The sequence below is a fragment of the Stegodyphus dumicola genome, chromosome 5 (assembly GCF_044657685.1).
Source record: "Stegodyphus dumicola isolate Sdum_Otavi_A_Nest chromosome 5, ASM4465768v1".
Classification (NCBI taxonomy): Eukaryota; Metazoa; Arthropoda; class Arachnida; order Araneae; family Eresidae; genus Stegodyphus; species Stegodyphus dumicola.
This window is the reverse complement of record NC_140772.1, coordinates 44368969-44384465: the sequence shown is the minus strand read 5'-3', so window position 1 is coordinate 44384465 and position 15497 is coordinate 44368969. Positions and strand designations below refer to the sequence as shown.

Here is a 15497-nt window from a genome sequence, read left to right as displayed (position 1 = left end):
AAAATACTGTACTTCAAATTTTTTGCTTCTGAAGAAAAAGCATATTTAACACATTTTATAAATTAAGCTACAAAAGGTATCAATATGTTGATAAATACCAAAACGGGAGTAAAAGTAATTTTTTATATTCATAAACTAAAATGAAATACTTAACAGCTGAATAAAAGGTTGACCACATTCCCCTTCTGAAGCTATAAAACTCCCTTCAAGAGAGAAATCCTTCTGTTGAGAACCACTGTTCTAGCTAGCTACAAGAGAAAACTGTTCTAGCACAGTGTATCTCTTGTAGCTTTTAACTCAATATTAACACCAGAAAAAGAGTTTATTTAGATTTATTTTTTGACACATTTGATGATCATTTGAAGCCTGTGCTCCAAGTAATTGCCTAAATAGCCCCTTCTTATTCTGGCATGATGATAGTAATGTGCTTTGAGATGTGAATTCTAAAACTTGCTCTTTATCAAGATTGGAATTTTCAAGATTTTGTAGTTCTAAATTAATATATAAATTACACAGTAATGCACGTATTTAACTACATAAGTGAAAGTTCTTAGTCTTTACTAATTTAGAGGTGTGGATCATGAAAGTGGCATAAAAAAATTCAGTTGGCTGTCATTTTGATGTAACAGAAGAGGAAGTGGATGTTTAGCTATCACAATCTAATGATAGGAATCTAAGGTAATGAAGTACTGTTGAGGATCTGGCAATATTGCATAACATGTCAGCTGATGGCGGCTTGTAATATGTAATCTTGTATCATGGCAGCATTGGTGGAAATATGCCCCAAATAATCATTTAATAAGATTAATAAAGGTAATTTTAATGAGGTATAAATAGCATCCTTCAATCCTTGTCACATGGTGGGTTGCAGCTACCAAAAGCATGAAAAATGCGTATGGAAACAAGGAAAATTAGGGCGCAAAATGAAGAACTAGTATCATTGTAAGGAGGCACACTCCAGTCCACTTGTGTTACTGATTTTAGTTGAAATTAAATATAAAAATACAGGGATAATTCATTTTTGTCAATAGAGCTGGAAAAAATGATCCTCATCGTTTGAAAGCTACAGCAGTTATGCAGAATTCTCAAAACATGGACATCACATAGCTTATAGGTGTTAAAATGTAATGTGAATTTTGCTGTAACTTCTAAGCAAGTGTCAGTATTAAAAAATAAATTGCGTATTCGGTATTCCGAAGGTGAAATTTAGTTAGAAAAAGCTTAATTTATTTCTTCATTTCAGTTATTCTGAATACTCAACAAGCAAATGTTACATATGGATGGTAAAATGTCACATATTTTTACTATAACTTTTGATAAGAAAATTGCCCAGAATATGAAGTTTACTATGAAAGAGTTTATTTCATCTCTGCAATGGAAGAAAAAATTTTAATTCATAGAAAACTGTTATTAATAATTATCTGAAAGTAATTAAGAAGTGCATTATTAATTTAGAAGTCAAAAAACAATCTTAATTAATTGCATTAAGTATTTAATGCATGGTAATTAAAAGTTTGTTTTTCCTTTTTAGGATTGTGATGCTCATACTGCTAAATGTTTCCAATTTACCTGTCATTTTAAAAGTTTAGAGAGAGACAGTACTGCAGTTATAAAAATTAAAGCAAGGCTATGGAATAATACTTTTGTAAAGGTAATGAATGAACGTGATCATTTTAAAGATCTTGTGATTTAGTTTTTTTTTAATCAGCTTTTTCTTATTTTGAAAATGAATTGATATATCGCATCTATTAATCTATGCAAATTTTATATTATAGGATTATCCAGATGTTGATTGGGTATCAGTGAATTCCAGAGCTCTTATACGTACTCTTTCAGATGATATCAAACAAGAGGATGATGATGATTTTGCTTTTGTAAGTTTGCGTCTTGTTCCTTGATAACCTTCCAGAAATAAGCCTTGAATGTTTTACAGAATTAAAACAGTTCAATTGTGCTTAAAAAATTATGCAATAAATTCACAGATGTGTTTGTCTAACCTTTACAAAATTTAAATAAAAATGTGAAGAATAATCATTGTCTGAGAACTGAAGGTTGTGAAATATGTAAGCGTGCAGTAAAATGATGTAAACACTAATCTGCCACATTTAAATTAATATGTTTACTTTTAACATATGTTGTGTTTAAATGGAGTTTTTGCACTTTTTACAGCATTAAAAAAAGCTTATTGTTTTTAACTACATATTTATTTAATGTCTTTGTATTATAATAGCATCTTTTTCTTGGTAATATGTTACTTGAGAAATTGTTTGAATTTAATTTTAAGCACTGTGCTAGAGTGGTTTACTTCCTGAAAAGTTGATATTGTTATTAATTAAATGATGAAAGGGAATTTCAACCATAAAGAAATGGGGATTTCTGTTTAAAAATGTTGAATTGTGCTTATCTTTAAGTACTTAGATCTTTATTTTTATTACTGATATTTGGTCATTTATATTGATAAACTCCTCTGTCCAGAAGGTTCACAAAAAGCCATGCCACAAGTTTGGCTGTTAAGAGACCATTGACATATTCTGTGTTATAGAAATGAAGTGACATCATTCAGAATTTAAGCTTCAGACCAGTATGATTAGAAATAGATACCTGTCGTACAATAAACATCTTAATTGCCAGATTTGTCAGTTTTTGATCCTGCTGTTCTCTCTTATGAAGATTTATATCATCAGTATTTTTAGACATTTGAAACTATCTGAAATGACATGATAGCCAGTTTATGGAGACATTTTGCCATTACTTTGCCTTAGCAAGTATATGAGTAATATCAGGTGTACTGGAGCAAGTATATGAGTTTAGATCAGTGGTTTTTTAACCTGTTTTGCCCCCCCCCAAAAAAAACAAAAATTATAAAAATCTGAAAAAAATAGGTTTTTATAGTTTTTGGTTTAATTTCACTTTTCTGTAATTCTTATTTTACATATTTATAGGATATTTTGAAATTTATTAATATTGTATTTCACTTCTTTTGGGTATTTGTGTAAAATTGGTTCTAAATTTCTTACTTTTTATCTCTCTCTGTATAAAAAATTAAAAAAAAATAAAATAAAAATAATATATAAGGGTATCTTCATTTTTTAAGCTGTTTTTCAATTTTTGGGCAAAAATTATTGTTCAGTGACACAAGAACAAATATACTTTTTTTTTAAATCCTAAACTTAATTTTTAAAGCATAGTTTATATTTTTATTTTCTATGTTATTATTTCCCTCCCAATTACAAGTTCTCTTTCTCTTTCTCTCTCAATAGGCTGAAACTAAAGCTTATCCTGATATCCATTTATATCAAAAACCTGAAGAAGTTGCTTTATGGATAATCATTCTTGCTGCTTGTGCGGGGGTATTACTACTTGTAATACTTATACTTATTTTGTGGAAGGTAAGTAGTTTTTATTGCCAAATATTATTTTATATGACATTAGTTTTTTTGGGGGGAGGGGTTGATCTAGATAAAGTTACATTTTTCACAACTCTAAAATATTACGAGGGTTGGAACTTTAATAGTGGCAACACAGCTGAAAAAACACTATGCAACAAAACCAAAGAATATCGCGTATACCACACGTAAACTACATACCTACCTTACCTCTCAGCAAAAAGACTCATCCTGCCTACGTCACGCGCATGTGGAGTGACGCGAAGAATGGATCCTTGTATTAGCTCGCGGTCTAAAGTAAAGTAAGTGTTGTCAGGATGTTTTCAAAACAAGAACAACGATGTTGGATAAAAATTGAATGTGCCAGAGGTCATACAGCACGACAGTGTCATCAAGGGCTTCAAGAGGCTTGCGGGGAATCTGCATTGCCTTACAGAACCGTAGCAAGATGGGTGAAAGCATTCAATGAAGGAAGCCAAAACGTGGCAGACATGCTGCGGCCAGGTCGTCCGAGTGTCAGCGATGCAGACATGCAAGCTGTTGCCGCACTAATGGACAGTGATTGCCGCCAAACGATTCGTCAGCTGGCTGGACAAACAGGATTAGCACATATGACTGTGCTGCACATTCTGAAGGAACGCCTGTCCATGAAAAAAATTGCTTCACGATGGGTTCCACATCAGTTGACGGAAATGCAGAAATGGCTACGATACGATGCTGCCCGAGCCTACCTGGAGCACTATGAGCGCGAAGGAGATGCTTTTTTACGCTGGATGAGACTTGGGCCTGAATGCACCAGCCAGAACCGAAACGCCAATCAAACGGCATCATCACAGGTCACCTCGACGTTCGAAATTTCGTCAGAACCACAGCAATGTGAAAGTTATGGTGATTCTCGTGTACGACTGTGATGGTGTCATCCTAACGCATACTGTTCCCCCACAGCAGACCGTCACTGCACAGTATTACTGCTCATTTTTGGAGCACAATCTCCGACCAGCTTAGAGAAAAAAACGGCGACACTTTCTGCAGAACGCTCCTCTCATTTTGCATGACAATGCTCGGCCACATGCAGCGCAAGCTGTGACTGATTTGTTCAAGCGATGGGGCTGGGAAGTGCTTTACCATCCACCATACTCCCCAGATCTAAGCCCTTGTGATTATGACTTAATTCCTAAGATGAAGGAACCACTTCGTGGCACTCGCTTCCAAACTGATCCTGAGATTCTTGCGGCAGTAGACCGGTCCATTCAAACTATCAACAAAACAGGCACTGCTACAGGTATTCTGAGACTTCCACATCGTTGGAAACGGGTTGTACACAATGCTGGACTGTAAAACGGGATTATATTGAACGGGATTATATTGAAGGACTGTAAAACATAGTCACATGAATCACTTTTGTATTCCTTGTAAATAAATAGTTGCCACTATTAAATTATTATTATATTAAAGTTCCAACCCTCGTATATGCACTAAAAATAGATTAAAACATTTTGTATTAATTAAAAAAGTTTACATGCTGTGCTTGGCAGTTTTATGATCATGATCATGAGCGTGAGTGAAGAATTTAACCTCAATATCTGCTGAGCAAGACCTTCCCTCGATCAGAAAATGTGTGTCCTTGTATTGGCTGTTGATGGCAAATATATTTTATTGTACTTTTAAATTTTAAGAATGTAAATTTCATTATAAAGCAAGGATCATTAATTTTTTAGTGGTCAACAGAATATTTTTGAGAAATGTTGTATTCATACACTACATTTTTCTATTTTGCATTATAAGTTGTCTCCCATATGCAGTTTAAAATTAGACAAAATCTAGCCTTAAATTAGTAATGGTTTTAATTAAAATTAGATATATGGATGAATTTCAACAACTTATACCTATCAACAACTATACTACAACCTCCTGGAAATCCTAATATCTGTTTTTATAATATCTCTATTGCAAATAATGTTTGCTGAGAGATTACAGTGCTCATAGTATAAAACAGGATTATTGTGGATAGTAATAGTGGTGGCAAAGCAAATGATCAGCCACTAAATGTGGAAAGACTGGAATATAATTTTTATTCTACTGCTACTCTATCACATTCTCATCATGATGTAATCAGCATTAATCTTTATAATCAATTGACATAACAAGGAAAGCTATTAAAGAAGTTCTAACGCCCAGGTTCACACAACATCATGGTGAACTACACTAATTAATCACAGCTATTAAATTTATAGTCAAGGACATACAAAAGTGTCAGCTGTAAAGAACACTGATTCTAGAAATAACTGGAATTTTTAAATTGCATATTGGAGAAAAATTAATGATGTGTTGGAATTTTTTTACATTATGTATTTTTAAAAAAAATAATTAAAAAATGTTCAGTAAGAAATCATAATGAGATTTTATTCAGTTGTATGATGGGATAGCTTTATCTGTTTAAGCAGTTGAGACTCGACTGTCTCTGGAATTGTTATTAGCTCCCTCCCCCTTCTGTAATATTTACAGTTTCTTTGAAACTCCTGATGGATAGCTGACATTTGCATCGTTTACCAATGACCTCGTTATGTTCTTCCCAGACTTCTAAGAAAATCTACACAGAGCTTTTTTAAATCTCCATGTTCATTAACATTACTAATCCACAAGCCAACATATACTATACAATAGAGAAACACGTGACCAGTCCCTCCAAAAGAATCAGGCAACCAACAAAATTTGGCAAAATGCCAATCAAAGCTGAATATTTCCTTTAATTTCCTCCAGGCTGAGTAAAACCGCGATAAAACAATTCATACTAACAAATTCTGCTTCACCCGAGTTTTCACGGGATAATAATTAACTGCAGTATATACGAACCCAAGATAACTCGGGATAATCAGGCAAGCGGTTAATTTGCGTACATTGAATTTTACACTTGAATTGTATGCTAATACCTTACCCGATTAGGAGAATTTATGTTGTAAAAATAAGGATTAGAGCTGAAAGTAGACTGATATTGTAGAAATATTAGTTGAAGTTACCTATAAATGCATTTACTGAACTGTAACTGAGTACAAAACATGTATTTTATACTCAGTTACAGTTGTAGTAGTGTGATTTAGATTTAGACTCTGAATAATTCAATTAAAGAAAAAAGTTCAAGTTCAAAATCAAGTTCTGTGCCATATTAAAGCAGTTATCAAGACTGCCTCTATTGCCACTATGCAGATTCTTTCAGAAGTTGATCCTGTTTAAAAAAGAGGAAAGAAGAATTCTCTTTTATATTAAAAATTTTAAAATAATTATTATTGAAGGAATTAAGATGCTAAGAAATAGAAGATTTTAAAATTAATGTGTGTTTTATTTAACATGTAAGATTTTTGACATAAGTTGATGTGCTTTTTGGATTTTATAAATCTGCATTGATTTGGAATTGAATGCAACAGTTAGTAAAAATGGAGTGCCTGATTTATGGGTTAGTGTGTAACCATGGAAATTATTTGTAATAAAGATCCTTGAGAAAAATACTTTACATACACTGCTCGACATTGAAAATGCAACACCAAGAAGGAGTGGTGAGAAATTTATGCAAATTTTAGAGTAGACGTACGTCACCGAGTTATGCAAATGATGTGAAATGTGCAGCTCTCCGAATGCTCGTGAAGTAAGATATAAGGAAAGGAACGTGCAGAATGGGCAATATTCATGTCGCTATTTCTGCCATACGAATTATCGATGAAAGTTGGTTTTTGACCTGGAGGATATGTGTAATAGGAGAGAATGCCAGGCCGCCGTCAACGAAGGCACTTCCAGCAGATAGACAATTTTATGAGGGGTATGGTGGTTGGACTGAGAAGAGCAGGTTGGTCCTTACGTCAAATCACAGCTGATACCCACATGGACGCGAGCACGGTGCATCGGCTATGGCAAACATGGTTGGAACAAGGAAATGTGGGAAGAAGGAAGGGTGCAGATGCAGCCAGCGTGACATCAGCACGTGTGGATCGACGCATCCACCGACAAGCTGTGGCAGTCCTCCAAATCAGTTGTACCACAATTCTGCAGCATGTGCAAGATACCCTGGATGTCCCCGTGTAGACCAGAACCATTTCCCGTTGATTGGTTGAACGGGGCCTGCACTCACGGTATCCGTTAAGAAGACTGCCATTGACCCCACAGCATAGACGGCAACATTTAAAATGGTACCGGACTGGAGCAATGTGGATGACAGAATGGCGAAACATGTTCTCAGATGAGTCACGCTTCTGTTAATCCAGTGGCAGTTGCCGCATATGCGGCAATGGCGTTGACATAGAGACAGATCTAACCCGGCAGTAACTGTGGAACGCCCCCACTGCGCGACAATATGGCAAAATGGTTTGGGGCGCTATTGCCTACGATTCCAGGTCACCTCTAGTTCATATTCAGGGCACTATGATGGCCCAACGATACTTGGATAATGTACTGCAGCCTGTGGTAATCCCTTACTTTCAGGGGCTGCCTAATGCAATTTTTCAACAGGATAATACCCGACTACACAGTTTTTGCATCTGCCAACATGCTCTGCAAGGTATACAGGTGCTTCCCTGGCCACTGTACTCTCCTGACCTGTCACCAATTGAACGTGTGTGGGATGTGATTGGATGCCGTTTACAGACTCTGCCCCTGCCTCGTTCAGAAGACAAACTGTGGCAAATGGTTGAAAGGGAATGGAGAGCCATCCCTCAGGACACCATCCGCACTCTTATGACTCTATGCCTAGACGAGTTTCTTCATGCATTGCCGTCCATGGTGGTCCTTATTAGGGGGCTGCTGTCATTCCACAGTGGCAATCATATTAATTGCCATAAACAAGCATCGCATAACAATTCTGTCATGCAAAAGTAGGGCAGCATTGAGAGGTGGCTGGCAAAACAATTCTGTGTACGGATCCAAACTTTGGTGGCTTAAAAAGAAAAATGGAAAAGCCAGTCAACTGCCATGAAGGGGCCAATTTTATTGCAAAAGCATAACAAGGCATGCCATTTCACTTGTCAAAACTATTTGTACATCTCCATTTCGAGAAATTTCAGTAGTCACAGACTTCCAATACAGCATTGGAAAAACTTTACTCCAATACTGAAGTTTCTAGAAGATTTAATATAATATAGCAGTATCCTGAATTCTGGTGGGGACTGTGTGCATATAAATGTACTTATTTAAATTTGGACGAACAAAGATTCCTGAGTATATATTTATGTAGCAGAGCTTGGTTAAGAAATTTCACCCCCCTGGTAAATCTGGGCACAAGGACTTCGTAATGGGATCCTCTTTAAAATGGTACTTTCTATGGCATGGTCAGTTTGTTGAATAGTTTATTACTGTTAATCACTTTGTTTCAAAAATAAAAACTGTACGTATTTATGTAACATTTTTTTATGCAATAAGTTTAAAATTATGTACACATAATTTTCACAGCCAAAGAAAATACAAATACATTAAAAAGTGTAATGTAATACTTCTTACATTAATTGCACACATTAATTACACTGCATAATATTTTCAGTAAAAGTAGTTTAGTATATTTTTAATGAATTCAAAATTATCACACATTTAGCAATTTTAACATGTAGAATTTTAAAACATATGAAAAAATTACATTACTTTAAGATGTTATATTTTACAGCATAGTTCTTTTAGTTCTTTCTTGATTTATAATACTATGCACATTTATATAAAAGTTATAAATCCTTCAAAAAGTTTTTTCAAAAGTTTTTCTGAAGTTTGCATTCAATATCTTCAACACATTCAAATCCCACCTTCTGTCTAGTTACACAGAGTAATTTCACTATCAGCTACACATGACTAGTCACAATTCCCAATGCTTTACAAATACAGAAAAAAGTTAACAATCTTTGCACCACAAAAAAAAAAAAAAAAAAGAAAAAAAAAAAGAAAAAAAAAAAAAAATAATAATAATATAGTTATTAAAGATTTAACTGAATTATTAACAATCAAACTCATTCAATGATCAGATGAAGATATGTAGTGAGTTCTTGAGTTATCTTGAAGAACGTGTGCTTGGGTATGATATTTATCTGTTTTGTATTACTTTCATTATCATATGACTAGAAAGTGTTAATAATATTAGGATAAGAAAAAAATCATTCAGATTTTTTCCAGTGTTTATCTGCAGTTTCATAAAATCCAAGAAAAGGATTCTTCATTAATAATGGGTTTTAAATACCTCTTAAAATTGCAACCAGGTTGTTTTTTTCTTAAATTTTTTTAAAAAAATTACGACTTTGTGTGCAGTTTAGAACCACTGAACGATAGTTGTTTCTGAATGTTTCGAAGTTTGAAGTACCTCAGATTGTCTCTTGAAATGCAGAAATACATATAATCAATGCTAGTGTTTGGATTCTGCTATATTTTAAACTTTTCGTGATCTCTACTACTCATGCGTACTCTAAGAGTACTTGTACCCCATGCACAGTATATTTGTGGTATAAAGCTATGATGCTGAAGGTAATAGGATGGTAAGCTACAGGAAAAGGTTATGTTATATTCATCCTCTGAACAAAAATACCACTTAAAGATCTGTTCTTGACATTTAGATGTCCAAGGAGTGCATATGTATATATATATACTTTAATAATTCATAATAAGAAAATTTTCCATATACCATAAAACTATCCATAAAAGTTAATTAATTACTTTTAATCACTTTATTTTGAATATATATATTCTGCTATTTCTGTGTGTAAAAAGTCTTTTTAATATTAAATTATTAATAATTTACCTTAGAGTTAGAACCGATCATAAAAATGCTTTGTTAATTTTTCTTTTGTTATTTTTATTTCAGTGTGGATTTTTCAAGAGGAAAAAGCCTGGAGAAGGTTATGGACCTGCACCTACGCATGATAAGGAATACATGTAAACTGATCCTATTCTGTGATGTCATCGAAAAAATAAAAGGTTGTGTTTATTGGAGTACAGGAAATATATAAGAAGTAATTAATTTGCAAAATCATGGAATGGTTTACTAATTAATGGAAGAAGTTTGTTGCATAAGCCATTCTGAAACTGTGACTAAGTGCATCATTGTGCCAGTGTTCTTAAAATTGCCTTTTTTAAGGTGTTTTAGTACTGTGATGAACTAGACTAAAGGCACCTGTCTTTCGAACTAACAGTGTGTTCAGAAACCAAATGTGTTGTCAAAAACAGTTAACGTGTGAAACATAAAAAGTCTGCTGCTGAAATGTAGCACCAGGCTAAGAGTTTTTTATAACTTTATTCTACAAAACATGTGATATGTTGGATATATCATACAGATTTTATGCTTTTACTGAAGTAAAATTAAATAATTTTTCATATGTAAGATTTTTTTGAGGACTGTTTCTTTTAACATTTGATTTTAACGAGAAACAGTAAAGTAGCTATTAACTATTTTAAGAACTTATAAAACAAATCATCAGTTATGGTAATCTATCTTTTGGCTGTCTGTGAATTTTGTAAACTGAAAGTTTATTTGAATGAGTAATTATTTTTAATATGAGAATATTTTTAATTTACAAAATTCCTGTAAAAAGAAAACATTTATAGGAATATTCCTTCAACTAATTTTCCTGTGATTAATGGTTATGGATAAACAGAAGGATAATTTAACTGAGCATTGTTTGTTTACGTCATTAATTGTTATGCAGAGTATGCATAACTTGCATTCATTATAGTAAGACAGTCAGCTCTTGAATTGTTTTCAGAATGAATGTGTATTCAACATTTAATACTGAAAATTTTATACTTTAATTAGTTTTTAAATAATAATGAAAAATTTCATTTGTACATACATTTTAAATGTTTTATGTGCATTTTTGTATTTGAAAATTGGCAATTTACATGATAGCCATTCACTTTCTTTTGATGCTATAAGTATTTACCATTGTTGAAGAAGTTTTCATTTTAACTTAGTGAATTAGTTATTTTAAGTTAACATTTTTGCAGTTTGCAATTTAAATAATTTTTTAATGCTTGTAAATAATGAATCTGTTGTGCCTTATCTTGTAGATATCTTTTAACTCCGTACAAATGCAATACGATGAAATTTGTGCGTAGATTTGAAATAATCGATTTTCATTGACAAATTGCTAATTTTGCACATATTGGTCAAAATTATTTAACTGAGTCTACTAAATACAGTGTGATAAATGTATAAGCAAACCTTCAGTTGAATGGATGTTGGAAAGGAGATCTACTGTAGAGTCATTAGGTTATTTTGAAGCAGGAGGCAGGAAAAATGAGCAATGCCCATGCCGGGACTTGAACTTGGACGTCTCGAATGCGTGCTGAGTGTGCTACCACGAAGGCATGCTAAAGAGAGGGAGAAAATACATTATACTACTATATTTTAAAGCTCATTAAATCAGTATGTTTTAAAATTGTATATATTGAATAAAATCTATGGATTGTAGTGTTTAACTTGTTGAATTTATAAAATGTGTATGAAATAATTAAATAAAAGAAATCAAAAAGGCACATATTACGTATTCCATTATGTAAATATTAGTGTTAATTGGATGAATAGCATTTTAAGCCTATAAATTATTTAATATTTTAAGCCCATTAGAAAATACTTTAAGAACTGATGTTTTTCAATGATTAACATTAACTTAGTTTGAGTTCACATAATAAAACACTCAAATGCTACTTTCTCTAGACCTTTTCCCACTGGCCATTTTTACATGTGATCTAATATCAACATGAAAAAAAATCTTGTGCATTATATTTTAAGTGCAAATTGTTTGAAGAGGGTCTCTCTGTGACTTTTGTGAGTATTCCCAGCTTCAGTGTTTACAGCACCCTAAGCAATCAATATAGTTTGCTCTTTATATAAATTAATGTTAATGATTCAAAGCATAAAATATTTAGTTGTCATTAGGGAGAGCAACTTAGCTAGCAAACTCAGAAAATCATTGCCCAAAGCAGTTGTATATTCTGCCTGTTTTGGGAGGCAGCTTCCTTGTAAGCTAAAGCCTAACCAAATTTTAGCAGCTATGATTTTTGTTCATAATTAATTAATCATTAATTATTTCATCATTAAGTTAATGCAGTTTTATAGAACTCCTTTGTGCTTTGTTTATAATAACAAATATTATGCATTTGCAAATAAAAAAAGTCGCAGTTATAAATATAAGAATATTAACAAGTAAATGGAATGTACTCCAATTGCTTATTTCTCTGGAATTTAAAAATGAAGTCGAATATTTTTGGCTGTTAATGCAAAATCTGTTAAATTGAAACTGTGCCATTTTAAAGCACATTACATTTTTTTTAAACCACATTATATTTAATACAAGGATTACATTTTTTTAAACCTTTATGTGGGTAAAGTAACTTCCAATTTAGATTGCATTCCTAAAATATAAAGTTGTATTAAATGAAAGATCCAGGTTTTTGATGTTATTTTTTAAAAAATTAAAATCAGTATCACAAAATTTTGTATAAACAGCTCTGTTAATAGTTGAGTAAATAGTATCTGATTTTAACAAATATATTACAGAAATTTTAGGTGTAGTATGTAGAATGATGTATAACTTAACTATATAGATACATTATTAAGTAACGCATTTTTGGTCTTTTTTGGTATTATATAATCAACACATTATTATAATATTTTATGATGCTAATGTGTTACAGCAGTAATGCCATATTTCATAAAAATCTAAATATTAAAATATTGTGTAACAGTTTTAATTTATACTTGCATATATGTATGTTGTTCTTGATTAACTGCAAAACTATCTGATAATACTGTTAAAAATGAATCACTGATTTCATGAAATTCGCTATTCAAAACTAATTTACATTTTTAAGAAATCGCAGTATTATAAAAGCTACATTCTATGCAAGTCACTGACTGTCTTCAGTTTGACTGTCACTTTAATAATATTTGTAGATAGAACTCTAAACATGATTTATGGTTTGAAAATACATATTTTAAGTATATCAGTCTTTCACAAATTTATTCTTTTAAAATTTTTTTAAATGTTTAGAAAAAATAAATAATAAAACTTAAATTTAACTTTGTTGGAAGAAAGTCAGGTAATTTGGATTAGTCTATACTTTCTAATTAAAAAAAAAATCGGTCTTTAATATATAAAGCTAAAATATATATTGCATGTATATGTAATATATATATTGAATTAATTTAATCGTAACAAGCCATTATCTACATTTTGATAAATTATCTTTGAATTGATAAACAAATAACATAAAAAACTGAGTAAGGATATGCAGGTACTGTCTACTGCAAAAATGAAATAAGTGCCATGTTTTGCAAAATAAAAGGTGATCTGTGTAAATTCTTTTATCCACCTGATTTATGATTATATTAAAATATGTATATATATTTTTTAAAGTGCCAAACTTTTAACATTTAAAGAGTCTTAAACTTGAAAAGCAATTATTATAATTGAAGCTTTTGTTATTACTAAAAGCTTAAGAAATTTTTTATTGCAGTATTTGGACTCGTATTTAAGAAAAAAAATATTTCAACCGAAAATGTGTTTATCAAGTGTAAAATATACAAAACATTCTTTAGAACTGAAATTTCCATTGTTGTTTTACAAATGTATTAAAAAGCAAAGACTATAATTTTTTTATATATTTTATACATGTAAAAAAGAATTTTATTGATATCTAATTATTTGTATCATAAATGTCACTCTTGCATTTAATAAAGATTTATCATCCAAATGTTAGCTTTGGTAACATTTTGTAGTGTTTTTAATGTGAAAGTTAAACATGCATGTTTATATATGCTTGCCCCATATCCGTTGATTCAGTATACGTGTTGCAGTTATTTTCAGCTTACAGCAGTGAAAGGGAGAGAAAGAGGCCACATAAGTTCCAAAACAAGCACCGGGTAACAATGGACCATTTGAAATATCAACTCACAGGCATGCAGTTCTGTCATCTCACAGTAATTATAAGCCGTACATGCCGGTTTCGGACCGATGTAACTAAACTGAGGAAGAAATGGTCACTGTGGGACCTAATATGATTATCAAGCCATAACAGATCATCTGAGATAATAATTTCTCAGATGTAAAAATGCGAAATATTTTCATTTATTTTGCGAAATATTTTCCGTTAAAATCATACCACTAGTTCTTCTTTGTAATTTCATTGGCGTCAAGTGTCACGAATTAGTTGGATTCTTTCTTTTCTATATTTATCTTCAAGATTGTTGCTTGCGCGACTACGTTTTTATTCTAATCAGTTAGGCCGAGTTAAGATTTTTAGATGGCGTAATCACCTAAAAGATTTTGCTGCCGCCACATTCATTTACAGTATAACATAGTCCCCCCTCCCATCTCATCTCCCTCGGTCTTGCTTTAGTAGCAAGTAGCAGCACCCATGCATTTCATGGTAAAACAGAAATGGGACATTTTTGTGGTGAATTCCTTGAATTCCAATAGCTTTTTTGTGATGTCTTAAGCACGTGCTTATTTTGTTAATACTTAATCTAGCTCTGCTTTTATGATTTGGGATTTGCCAACAATTGAAGAAACGGTTAATGAGTATAAAGGTATGAAGAGTAAAAATACAAGGCAGAATAATAAATAATAAGTATATAGGCAAAAAAAAAAAAAAAAAAAAAAAAAAAAAATATGATAAACAGCTATAGACTATTCCCAGCAGTTCCCGTAAATCACGTATAGTTAATTACTGGCCAATACCAGTGAGGAGGAATAACGAAGTATAAAACCACGTACTTCCACATCAGAAGAGTCAAAATATGTACAGAGTTGGGGAAACCAGAAAAGAAAGAAATGAGTGAAGTACAAGGAAAGCCTACATGACTGAGAAGTAGCAGAAAAAGAAGAGAGACCACTGTGAAAACGGGAGAAGAGACAGGAAAAATCGGAATTAGGTAAAAAAAAGGAGTAAAGAATCATTGGCAATGGCACATTAAGCATAATTTAGCTGTGAAAAAAGACATGAGTAAGTCGGCGGAGTCTTGAGATGGACGGCCAATCGGAGTTAATCATCATTTTCAAAAAAGGCTAACATTATTTGGAGGGCTTGAAGTCCTAAAATAATTTTATCCACTTGAGATTTTGTATTTCGCATTTTTTGAACAATTGACAATAT

The 15497-nt window shown here is 32.2% G+C and overlaps 1 protein-coding gene across 2 annotated transcripts in view; it reads left to right on the top strand.

The window, feature by feature from the left end:
* The window catches only part of LOC118188030 (integrin alpha-PS1-like), a 266270-nt gene extending 251246 nt beyond the window's left edge, over window positions 1–15024 (top strand). For both annotated transcript variants that reach the window (XM_085816620.1, XM_035358364.2), the window contains 4 exons: window positions 1532–1651; window positions 1776–1874; window positions 3261–3389; window positions 10207–15024. In XM_085816620.1, coding sequence (XP_085672746.1) covers window positions 1532–1651; window positions 1776–1874; window positions 3261–3389; window positions 10207–10281 — 423 coding nt within the window. In that variant the 3' untranslated portion in view covers window positions 10282–15024. The remainder of the gene's footprint in view (window positions 1–1531; window positions 1652–1775; window positions 1875–3260; window positions 3390–10206) is intronic.
* Window positions 15025–15497: the final 473 nt, after the last annotated feature.